Source organism: Dama dama, chromosome 19, assembly GCF_033118175.1.
Source record: "Dama dama isolate Ldn47 chromosome 19, ASM3311817v1, whole genome shotgun sequence".
Lineage (NCBI taxonomy): Eukaryota > Metazoa > Chordata > Mammalia > Artiodactyla > Cervidae > Dama > Dama dama.
Window position 1 is genome coordinate 41,820,544 of NC_083699.1, and position 12,868 is coordinate 41,833,411.

The 12,868-nt window shown below is 36.9% G+C and overlaps 1 protein-coding gene across 1 annotated transcript in view; it reads right to left on the minus strand.

The window, feature by feature from the left end:
- Positions 1–12,868, minus strand: part of P3H2 (prolyl 3-hydroxylase 2) — a 171,894-nt gene that overhangs the window by 30,744 nt on the left and 128,282 nt on the right. Inside the window, exons 4-8 of the mRNA XM_061166822.1 lie at positions 9,658–9,789; positions 7,928–8,070; positions 6,989–7,078; positions 5,129–5,169; positions 2,827–2,921 (exon numbers count right to left, since the gene is read on the minus strand). Coding sequence (XP_061022805.1) covers positions 2,827–2,921; positions 5,129–5,169; positions 6,989–7,078; positions 7,928–8,070; positions 9,658–9,789 — 501 coding nt within the window. The remainder of the gene's footprint in view (positions 1–2,826; positions 2,922–5,128; positions 5,170–6,988; positions 7,079–7,927; positions 8,071–9,657; positions 9,790–12,868) is intronic.

The window sequence follows — 12,868 nt, forward strand, 5'->3', positions numbered from 1 at the left end:
ACAGAACATTTTGCAGCAACTGTACACCAATAAATAAATTTTTAAAAGTCAGTTAAAAATAAAAAATAAAAGAGGGTTACTGAGATATTGCAAAATCTCCCCAACCATGCCATAAGTAACATAACAAAGATCAAGTTAAGGGACAAAGTGTAACACGGAGTCTAAAATACCTAAGTTCCAACAGGTTCAGGCAGAATCTATTCTAGAAATCTGTCTTTCATGTAGCTATAACAATCACCACTAGGCACAGAGTTTCATATGGAGGCTTCCCACATATACATTTAACAAAAGACAATCAAAACCCTACCTACTAATCAAAAGGAAAAAAAAAATATAAAAGGAAAAATAAATCCTGCCATTCAAAAATGCACGTGGTAGAAAAAATTCTACCAACCTATGAATGACTAGTAGCACACTAGACAGAGAAAAACATTAAAATAAAAATAAAAATGTAGTCCAATAAGTTGTGGTTCCTGGGATCTGATTTGATGGGTTCAGCCAACTCTTAACCACAGCCCAAGGAAAGTTAGTTGAACAACTTAATTCTTCTCTCATTCATAAAGTATGTGCCTGGCTCTGGCTCTCTCATTGCAATAAAGAAGAATCATCTAAGAAAATGCTCCTTTGTGTTCACTGCCCATGACTTATGGCAAGAAGATCTATTTTACCATAATACAACAAGGTCATACAAGTAACAACAGGAGTGTGCTACCAAGCTCTTATATGAGCACAATCCCTCACAGTTTACAAAAGACTTCATGTTCATCCTCTCCAAAGAGTTGCTATTCTTCTGTTACAGGTGAGGATCACAAAGCTCAGACAGAATGAGTCTCCAGTTACCCATAACTCTGGAGAACATCAGACTAAGATAAGCTTCCTGATTCCAAGGTCAAAGTTATTTCTACTATATCCCCACTGACTCAGCGATTATTATCAAGCTGGGTTTTTGGAAAACCGGTGGTTGAAAGAAGAATGGATAAATGACAGATGTTTTTAATAAGATGACATGCATATTCCATGGACTGGAGTCACTCTGGGATGCAGTAGCCCTGAGTCACTCCCATCTAAATGCTTGGGAGTCATCCAATATGAATACTACTAAATACTGTTAGATAACCAGAGTAGATGACAATATTTTTGTGGAAGATGAGAAAAGGTGAAATATATTCTACTCTGGAAGCATGCATTCTTTTGTGCTTCCCTGACACACGCTTTCAGCCAGACTGATGAAAATGTTTTCTGGTTGGGAACTTCACCGCTGTCTACCACTGTACTTAACTTAGACCTTATTTTGATCTCCAGTGATTGCACAGAAGGCTTTTGAGTAGGTTCCCAGAGGACATTCTAAGATCCTAAGATTACCTCATTTAACTGCAGAAATGATAGAATTTGATAACCCAGTCAATCATGACCTTGCTCCATCCTGTGTAGTCTTCTGCTCTATTCTTCCCACTAGCTTTCCTAGTCAGTTTCTGGACATCAGATCCCCTGGTAGCCAAGGGAAGGGGGGAGAAAATGCTCTGAAATTTGGCGATTGTCCTAAAGTTTCCCAAACTTTTACAGCAAAGTGCCGGCTTACTGGCATGCACTTCCTGGGTGATTTCTCACCTTAAAAAGTAGCATGAACTCTGGCTGACCATGAAGCTCCCTGGCACTTGTAAAACAGCCTGGGCTTCGTGGCCACAAACCCAGGTCCAGGTCAGATTAGATGAGCATATTATCCTGTTTACTGCCTCAAACTGACTTGGCAGCTGAGGAAGGAAAACGGCTGGGAAATGTGAGAGGTGCACAGAGCCAGATGTTTTCAAATCAGCTAGAGGAAATGTGTTGACAGCTCATTTGTTAGAGAAAGGAGGACTGTACTTCTTCTCCATGCAGGTTTTTGAAAACTTCTTATCTTGCAATGATTTAATCAATGGGGGATACATTTTGGATATCTAGACATTTCTATGTTCCATCATCAGATGACGAGGAGAAAACGAGATTTGGATTCAAAATCCTCCTCAAGCTAATACGAGCTCTGGGCTTTGGATGGATCAGCAAGTCTCTGTGACCCTCAATTTTCTTGCCTGTGAAGTGGGGGACACTTGTCTCACAGGAGATGCTGCCAGTGTTAAAATGAATTGTATATAAATTTTCTGGGAAAATTGGGAAACATATAGAGGTAATAAAAATTATAAAGGATTGCTACTGTCATTTGTACTACACTTGCCAGTAATTTATGAAAGCAATAATGTTTAGCTCTATTTAAAAACTACTTTTGGCAATACTCCACTTATGTCTCCTCTCATTTTGAAGTTATGCAGGTAGACATCTAATATCCTGTTCTCTCCTTCTCAATGCCTTTGTGGCATTTGTTGTATCCACTTGAATGGCTCCCTCCACACTTCTGTCAATCCAATCTAAATTCTACTGATTTATCAAAGCCCTGATCAGATATATGCCTTGAGGATCTTGGGTTAACTAATCCAATATCCCTGTGACCTGTCTCTTCAAATTTCCCCCAATACACAATCTATTCTATGAGTTTAGCACTCACCTGCCATGTGAGAGAGGCAAGAGAGGTAACCTCTGCAAGCCTGGGGTACTCAGCTAAAGACTGCATAATCATACAGTTCCTGCCTAACTCACAGGACTCCTGTGAGTGAATTTGGAAGCCCTTTTGTTGAAAACCAAAGGTAATAATATACACACCTGAGACATTCTTGCTACAACTTGCTTTCAGAATGTTATAAACTGGTGTAGTTTAGTCCTATCCTTCATTTTTCAGTGAAAATGTATTCTGCCCTGCTCTGGGTAAGAACTGGCCTTGCCAACAATACTTACCCTCTCTTAGGTCTCGGCCTATCTTGGGCAATGACTTTTTCCCCATTGACAATCCATGAACTTCTGCCCCCTCCACATTCACTCCTGAAGGGACCCTGCCCATTCAAAAAAAAAAAAAAAATGTTGTTGCTATTTGGCAAAAATCAACACAATTCTGTAAATCAATTATCCTGTAATTTATAAATAAACATAAAATTAAAAAAGTTGAAATAGCAATATCCTATTGAATAAAATTGTTCAAAAGCAAAGGATACCTTACCCAAGTAGTCTATAACTTCATACTGTATGTTTATATCATACATAAGTCCCCTTCTTTCAAGATCAAATTAAATGTCATTGCTTTCATGAAGCTCTTCTCTATTTCCCAAATGAGTGTGCTCTATCTCACCTCTCTAAATCTTTGCAACCTTTATATTCCTTGTATCCATAATGTAACTCCTTGATATTAGACTTTGAAAACCAACACAGCAGGAAAAAAATGACCATGTACATGTCTATAATGCTAGGAGCATTGTGTATATAATGCTCAATGTGTTCTATGTCTTGAACATAGAGTGCATCACTGAACAATGATCAAACTGACATAAATCATGTTTAAGTGTAGTGGGTCTTGAATTTTCCAAGAAAGAAGACACAATTTTGTGTCAAACTTTGTAAACACACTCATGATAGCATGTTGCCCTTTCAACATACACAAATTGAGTGAATCCAAATATGCATGTAGCATTCTTGGATATCTTGCAAAAAGTTGAGGCTAACCGGGGGTTGAGCCTGGCCTGTTGTAGTTCATGTGGTCATAGAGAATCGGACATGACTTGGCGACTGAATAACAAGGGTTGAGCTCTTGATTCTTAGAGGAAGACCATAAGATTTTGACTAAGAAGATCTGGATCTTCTAGTCAGTCCTTCATGGTGAGATGCTGAGTCCAAGTCCTTTGCCCTGTCAGGGCCTCAGTTTGCCCTGTCAGGGCCTCAGTTTCTGATTTTGATAATAGTCTGGACTTCATGATCTTGTGGATTAAGAATGTGTGTGCTGCCTCTGACTCTCTGCAACTCCATGGACTATAGCCCACCAGGCTCCTTTGTCCATGAAATTTTCCAGGCAAGAATACTGGAGTGGGTTGCCATTTCCTACTCTAGGGGATCTACTTGACTCAGAGGTTGAATTTGCTTCTCTTGTGTCTCCTGCATTGGCAGGCAGATTCTTTATCATCTGAGTCACCAGGGAAGTCCTAAAATAGCTGAGTGCATAGCAAAGGAATGATTTCAATGAGCCCAGGCACTTCCATCTTCCCATACAAAGGAAAGTGCTAAATTAACTTGAGATGTTTTTCTTTAACAGTAGTCTTTTGATGCTCTACCTGGTTTTTGTAACAAAACTCCTATACATCCCAGTTCTGCCCTTAGCTCTTTGGAGCAGTCCCTCAGAGCAATCTTAGAGTTTGTATCCTGGGCTTGCAGTCTTCAGAAAATTTGCTGAATAACACATAACTTTCAACTTGCAGACTGTATTTTTTTTTTCTTCAGTTGACAAAATCAAACATATAACTATCAGTCCAATGTTCTATGAGTCCTTGAACTGCTTGGAATATGTAAATTTTTTGACATCTGTCATTTTTTAAAATTGCACTTATTCATTTCTGATTGAGTTCATGACACTTAATATTTTAGCTTGCAGGAAAACTTTCCAAGCTTGATGCTTTCAAATAAATGCAGTAAGAAAATTCAGTATTGAAAAGATAATTTTGTTGCTTTGTTTCCTTTTAATAAATCTAAAACAGCATCCAACTTTCTCTGATTTAGAGTCATAGAATGTTTAGCTATCAGAGATTACCTGATTTAATCCATTCACATAAGGAAAAACAGGAGACCCAGTTTTATTTTTTGTTTGTTTAGTCACAAGTCATATCCAACTCTTTTGCAACTGCATGGACTGTAGCCCACCAGATTCCTCTGTCCGTGGGATTTTTCAGGCAAGAGTACTGAAGTGGGTAGCCATTCCCTTCTCCAGGGAAGCTTCTCGACCTAGGGATCGAACCCCAATCTCCTGCATTAGCAAGCAGATTATTTACCACTGAGCTGCCAGAAAAACCCAGAGACTCAGAGAGGAAGATAAATTATTTAAGGTTCCTCAGAAATAAGAGGAAGAGCTGGGGACAGAATGCAGAATTCCTAATTCCCAGTTCAAAGCTCTTTCAATTATGTCATGTTGCCTATTCCCTAGAGCCAAAGTTCCTTATGATAAGTATAATTCTAAGTGTTCCGTCTCTTTAAAAATAAACATTCTATATGGAGAACTTACCTATTCTCATCTTGTCTTCCTCCATAACGAATCCAATAATTCTGTTTTAAATTACAAAAAAAAAAAAACAAGTTGGTAGTTTTGTCACTAATATTCCATGTACAGAAATAAGATAAAACACTCAAAAGACCTAAAATATTAGAAAACTTGCATATTATATAAAGCTATAATATACTTATTTATTTTAAAAGTTTAGTGAAAGGGAAGGCTAAGGTTGATGCAATTTTGGCAAAGACAGATGGATTTTTTTAAAAAATAGCATGGAATTAGCTTAGGCATCCACCTTTTGGTTAAATAAAGTTATTTAGAATTTGGTGGCAGGAAGACACTTATAAAATCATTAAGTATAACTCCTACCCCTTTTATAAATAAAAGAAACAAAAAAGTTAAGTTTGGTTAATCATTTGTATAGCATCATAAAGTAGGTGATTTTTTTCTAGGGTCATTTGGGATAACAAAACTTTTACAAATAGCAAGTAAGACTGGAGATAAACATATTAGAAATGTATATTAAAATCATCTTAATTTTTAAAATGTGTCAATAAAAATATAAACAATAAAGAGATGAAAATGTATTATATATAGTATATATTACAAATAGTGTTCTTTAAATAGTATTAACATGTAAATATATAAATTACTTATAAAAAACCAACAGATAACTGAACAAAATACATGTCCAAGTAATTCAAATAAGAGGGAAAATAATCAATTATAATTTGTGAAAATTGATTTTTTCTGGTCATCAAAGGAACACAAATTAAAACAATAGTGATGCACGATTTTGTACACAATATATTAGGAATGTGGATGATTTTAAGATGCTATTTCTCATTGCTGAGATGTTCAGGGTAAACTTTATGTATTGCTAAGAATAATAAAGGTAGCAGAAAACTCTCTTAGAAAAACAATCTCAAAACTTTAAACCTTCTCATATCTTTTTTGGCAGAGTTATTCCACTTCTGGGAATTTATTCTATGGCTATATAGTTCAATAGAACAAAAATACTTAATGTACTCATTTTGACAGGAAAAAAGGCAAACCAAACGTTTAGCAGCAGGGAAATCATTAATTTATTTATTTTACATCAATCATTGTTGTCGTTTAGTTGCTAAGTTGTGTCTGACTCTGCAACTTCATGGACTGTAGCCCATCAGACTCCCCTGTCCATGGAATTTCCAGGCAAGAATATCGGAGTGGGCTCCCATTCCCTTCTCTAGGGATGATCTTCCTGACCCAGGGATCAAACTCGTGTCTCCTGCCTTAGTAGGCAGATTCTTTACCACAGAGCCTCTAGGGAAGCCCAATACCAACAATAGGTGTAGCTAAAAATAATTTTGAAAGGTGTAATGATATAGAAATTGCTTATGCTATCTTAAAGATCAGAACAGAAATCTGTCTATACTATAGCATTAGTTCTACAAAAGGAATATATTCCTATGATTAATATTTAAAATAAAACATGGACAAGTGGAGAAAGACCAGCATGATGGTAGTACAATTGTGTTTGATTTTGTTCTTTCAAAGTCTTTTTAATTTTTACAATGTTTAAGAGAAAATATAAAATGTACAGTAGTTAGGAAATAAAACAATCCTGAGGCAAACACATCATGTATAAAACACTTCTTTCCCATGCAAATATATTTGCTTTGACTTTAGTGCTCAGTGACATGGAAATCTATTAACGTTTGTTAAAGTTCATCACATATACAGAGTAAACACCCCCTGCCGCCAGTTTTTGTTTATGCAAAGTTGGGGGTTAGAATCATCAACAAATGCATCTGGGGAATAAAATTATAAGTAAGAAACACTCTGAATAGTTCTTTTAAATAACTTTTTCTCTCTACTCTTTGCTCTTACTGGTTCAGTGTATGAAAATCCCAGACCCTCTGCAGCTGATTTTATTAGCTCTGATTCCAGCTTATGCCGCTTCACATACATCGCCAAATCCTATTAAAAAAGGAAAGAAAACATATATTCAAATAACAGTTAAAGGTTAAATGTATGTTTAAATAACAGTTAAGGTATGATTAATGTTCAAAGCAGAGCCATTACTTTGCCAACAAAGGTCTGTCTAGTCAAGGCTATGGTTTTTCCAGTAATCATGTATGGATGAGAGAGTTGGACTATAAAAAAAGCTGAGGGCCAAAGAATTGATGCTTTTGAACTGTGGTGTTGGAGAAGACTCTTGAGAGTCCCTTGGACTGCAAGGAGATCCAATCAGTCCATCCTAAAGGAGATCAGTCCTGGGTGTTCATTGGAAGGACTGATGTTGAAGCTGGAACTCCAATACTTTGGCCAGCTGATGCGAAGAGCTGACTCATTTGAAAAGACCCTGATGCTGGGAGAGATTGAAGGTGGGAAAAGAAGGGGACAATAGAGTATGAGATGGTTGGATGGCATCGCCAACTCAATGGACATGAGTTTGAGTAAACTCCGGAAGTTGGTGATGGACAGGGAGGCCTGCCGTGCTGCAGTCCATGGGGTCGCAAAGAGTTGGACATGACTGAGCGACTGAACTGAACTGAATGTTCAAGTGGAAATTTTTTCTTTAGACAGTAAGAAATGAGCTAAAAAATATTCACAGCTTCAAAAACTGTCTTTATTTCCAAAGATTTTGACAAGCTAGCATGTATGTGAAATACATGCTTTTATGACTAATATTTAAAGTTAGAAAGAATTGAATCCTAGAACCTTTACTCAATTGTTAGCTATCTTTAAGAGAAGTGTTGTGTTTTTGCCAGCTCTCCCCAGAGCACCCAGCAGGATTACGAGTTTCTTCTCAGACATGGGTCTCACCTCTCTGGCCTCGACAGATGCTGGGTCAAGGTTGTCATCCAGTAGACTCTCATAGTAATCCACATTGTCGAGGACATCCTCGTCATCTGGATGCAGTAGAAGATAGGCCTTGGCACACTCCAAGGCTTTTACATGTTCGCCAACTGAAAAACCAAGGGGTTGGGGCATTAGAGTCAGCCTAGACTTTTATACAAAATTTTTAAGAGATATGTCCACATGTCTATGACAGTCAGCATTAAATGATCAAAAGAGGGAAGGTGCTACCTACTGTATAGCACAGGGAATTCTACCCAACACTGTGTAATAACCTATATGGGAAAACACTCTGAAAAATAACAGATATATGTGTATGCATAACTGAAACACTTTGCTGTACACCTGAAACTAACAAGACATTGTAATTAACTGTACTCCAAGATCAAATAAAACTTAAAAGAGGGAAGATACTGTGAAGTTGCAAAAACAGTGCAGATAAGAGGAAGGATGGGATTTCAGATATTCCAAAAGTACTAATTTTGGTCTGGTAAGCTGCTTGATGTCTTCAACAAATTATCAAAAGCCTACACCCGAAAATGTTTGTTGGTAATTTATATTATTTAATCCTGAGTAGAAATTTTGGAGTTAATTCTGATTTCTGTACTGAATTTGAAAACATGATATCTAAGACCAACTTTAGCAATCCAAATTCTAGCAACTGCTTTTAAACATAAAGGTACTCATTCCTTCTGTATTTCTTAATAGGACAAATGGAAATTAAAACTTTGTGGAGATATCAGTTTTCACCTAATATAAGATTTGGGAATATCTAAAAATTTGATAATATATTTTGTTGCTGAGCAATGAAAAAGGTACTCCATGTGGAGGAAAAATCGGCAACATCTGTCAAAGTTACAAATGAATAAACAGTTTGATGCATCAACTGTAATTTTGGAAATTTATCCTATAGATATTTACATGCAAATGTAAATGATATACATAAAATATTTATTTGATCACTGATTATAAGAGTAAAGTATTACAAACAAAATAATGCTCATCAGTAAGGAGACACATTAAATAAATTATACTATGATGATACCCAGATATAAATATGAAAAAATTTATAATGAAGATCTTTATGTGTTGAAGCTACTAGATTGAACCAAATAAAACTGTCAAAACTTGACCATTTTTCATCAAGCAAAAGGGGATTTCATAAATCCAAACTACCAAAAAAAAATCTGATATGTATTATTAAGTGAAGTAAACAATGTGGGGGCAAGTATAAATAATGCACTATCTTCTATTTGTAAGTGGAAAACATAAGTCAGAGACTGTGCTTGTGTGTATGTGTATGTGTGCTGTTTCTGTATAAAATTTTGGAAGAGTAAATAAGAAATTGGATTGTAGGACATGAAATTAGGTTGTGGGGAAAATAAATAGAGAAGCTTTTAAATATTTAGTCTTTTAAGCCTGTGAGTATATTATTTTTAAAATTAAATTTTAAAATCACATAAAATATCAATGTAGTATAACTTTCAGGGCATTGTCACAACATTTGTGCACTTGTAGCTTCACCTTCTGCTCTTGTTCTGAGCTGCAGCGACATGAGGTGAGAGAGAAAATGCATCCACTCCCATCTCTTGATCACAACTGAAGAAGGCAGAGGACCAACTCACTGACAATTCGACGTCTGTTATGATAATTCACACCCCTCCCCTAAAGGTCTTCACAGATAATCCACGCTTTACCTCGATAGTAGGCAAACTGTAGGTAGTCATAGTGCAGGGGAAGAAAGTTCTCGATTGGCGAGAGGCGGCCGGGGCGTGTGGCAAGCTCCCTCACACATTCATGCTGACAAACCAGCACCTGCACATAGTGATCTGGAAAACAAAAGCCAGGATGTGGTCCCTCTCCACTGCTCAATGACCAGACTTCAGAGTGAGTGCCACGGTCACACACGCACTCTAACCACACACTCTGAGAGCAATATCATTATTATTCTTCTTCTCACTTATGACCAGAAGTTGTTTTCACAGCAAAAAGAAAGTAAGTGACTTGTCAAGGCTTCCTAACCAGTGATCACTAGACTAATTACTAGTAGTCTCCAAATCTTCTGGCTCCCAGTCTTTCCTCCATACATCACTCTTTCTTTCTGGGATCCTTTACATGACTTCTGAAATTGACTCAGGCTATCTCATCCCACCCACACCCAGCTGAGTAGTGACTTCCTTATTTAACAACGTCAGGTCTCTCTTTGGACTTAGATGGTCTGAGGTGGCCTGGAGTTGTGATGGGAAGTTCAGACCCCAGTTACGTTAAGGACCAGATGAGAGAAAGGAACTACTCTGTTCACGGGGAGATCATACAGAGAAGTGAAGCCAAAATGCTCCTTTTTCTTGGTCAATATTTTCAAGCAACCTTTACTAAAGGAGAAATAGAAACAACACTCCTTTACATCTATTGAGCAGGAACCTATTCTATCCAGTTACAAACTAGTCTATCACCTGGACTTTATAAATCCTAATACTGTTGGTGTTTTAGTAACTTAAGTTGTGTCTGACTCTATGCGACCCCATAGACTGTAGCCCTCCAGGATCATCTGCCCATGGAATTTCCCAGGCAAGAATACTGGAGTGGGTTGCCATTTCTTTCTTCAAGGAATTGTTCCAGTCCAGGGATTGAACCCTTGTCTCCTGCTTGGCAGATGGGTTCTTTACTACTGAGCCACCTGGAAAGCCCCCTAATACTATAGAAATTGGTAAAATAGGAGAAGGATGAAAAGTAAAGAATTTGAAGGAGCACTTTGTCTCTTTTTCTCTGTTTCCCTATCTTTGTCCCCATTCTTGTCACTTGCAAATGGGTGGGGATCCTGAAGTGTAGCAGTTTTCATGCTCCTTTTATTAACAGCTTTGGATTCTATCTCATCCAAGGAGGAGCTAAGGAAACACAAGAGGCTAATGTCCCAGAAAGAAAACCCTTCTTATACTTTGCCCTGACTCTGATTTTTACAATAAAGAAGGAGGCAGTCTTTTCCATTAAGAAAACAGTCCATTCATGCTTGTACAGAGCGAGTTCTCTTGAGAATAATGATAAAACTTCCCTACTTTATTACTGTATATTCTAATTCACAACTGCCTCCTTTCAAAAGGATTTCTATTAGGCAGAGTTTGGCTTATATCTGGATGAGCTTGAAGATGGAACCCAAAACAAAACAGAAAGGAAATACATGTTTTCTGGTGTGTAGGACAATATGCCAGTTCTCTAAAACCTGGCTAATCAATCAAATATAGGACAGAAAATAGCATCACTATTATCCTTTGGTTCTTAATTCCATTTGAAGGTTGTGAGGAGAAGAATGGGTTCTGTTTATTTGATTAGTATGTTGGAAATAAATAGCTAACTATTTTACTTCTTAAGAAAATAACAAATAACTCTCAAATGTTTCTCCTAGGTTTGCTGGCCATTTGCTTTCCTCTTTACCTTGTAATAAGCACTACTAATTTCAAATGACAAGCAAAAGGAAAAGGTGGGAAATGCACACAACACAATCTGAATGAAAGTATTTTTCAAAGCAAGGTATAAAAAGCAGCAAAATAAGAGTGGCAAAATTATATCCTTTAGGGCTTTCAGTGAGCATGGCTAGCAATCAATAACTTCATTCAGAAGACATTTGTAGTTTTCTCCAATTTGCAACATTCTTCTAAATCTAAAATTAAAAAATTCTGGCTTTCTAAATACATTCTGTAGTTTAAAAGCCAATTTTACTCCTAATTGAGAATAGTTTTGAATCTGATAGGAATTTACATAGAGTAATGATATCCCTTTTATTAGTTAGATTCCTCACCTCCATTCTGTATCAAATTTTATTGTGCAATTAGTATGTTTTAATATGTTTGAGACTCAAGATACTTGCATGGAAATACTTTTAAAGATTCCTATCTCATAATAAAGTGGATATGCTTCAAATTCCCAAGAAGACAACATACTTCTGTAACATATAATATTTGATTGAACTTAGGGACCATGATTTTTTTTATTGCTGTTCTTTATTGGAAGTGGGGTGATGGTGGTGGTAGCTGTGTAAAGTATTAATAGCCTGAGTGAGAAGACAGTATTCTTTCCCAGCAACCAACAGCTGTGGTGACCTCAGAAAATGACAATTTGTTAACCTGTAAGAATTTGTCAGTCATTTCTCTTAAACCAGATATAGGATATTTGCCAGAACTGTTCAATGGCCATTGGTAGAGGTAGGTATAGAGACGAATGTGGGCATGAAAGCAGGGCACCTATCCTTAAAAAAACAGAAGATAGTAAACTTTAATAAAGGAAATCAGTAAACTAAATAATAAACTTTAATAAAGGAATCAGTGAACTAAAATGGACTGGCGTCGGTGAAGATGACCATTATATCTACTACTGGGGGCAAGACTCCCTTAGAAGAAACGGAGTAGCTCTCATAGTCAACAAAAGAGTCTGAAATGCAGTTCTTGGATTCAGTCACAAAAATGACAAAATGATCTCTGTTCGTTTCCAAGGCAAATCATTCCATATCATAGTAATCCAAGTCTATGCCCCAACAAGTAATGCTGAAGAAGCTGAAACTGAATGGTTCTATGAAGACCTTCTAGAACTAACAACCTTCTAGAACTAACAACAATGTCTTTTTCATTATAGGGGACTAGAATGCAAAACTAGGAAATTAAGATATACCTGCAGTAACAAGCAAATTTGGCCTTGGAGTACAAAATGAAGCAGGTCCAGGCTTGACAGAGTTTTGCCAAGAGAATGCACTAATCATAGCAAACATCCTCTTCCAGCAACAAAAGAGAAGACTCTACACATGTACATCACCAGATGGTCAATTCCGAAATCAGATTGATTATATTCTTTGCAGCAAAAGATGGAGAAACTCTATATAGTCAGCAAACACAAGACTTAGAGCTGACTGTGGCTCAGATC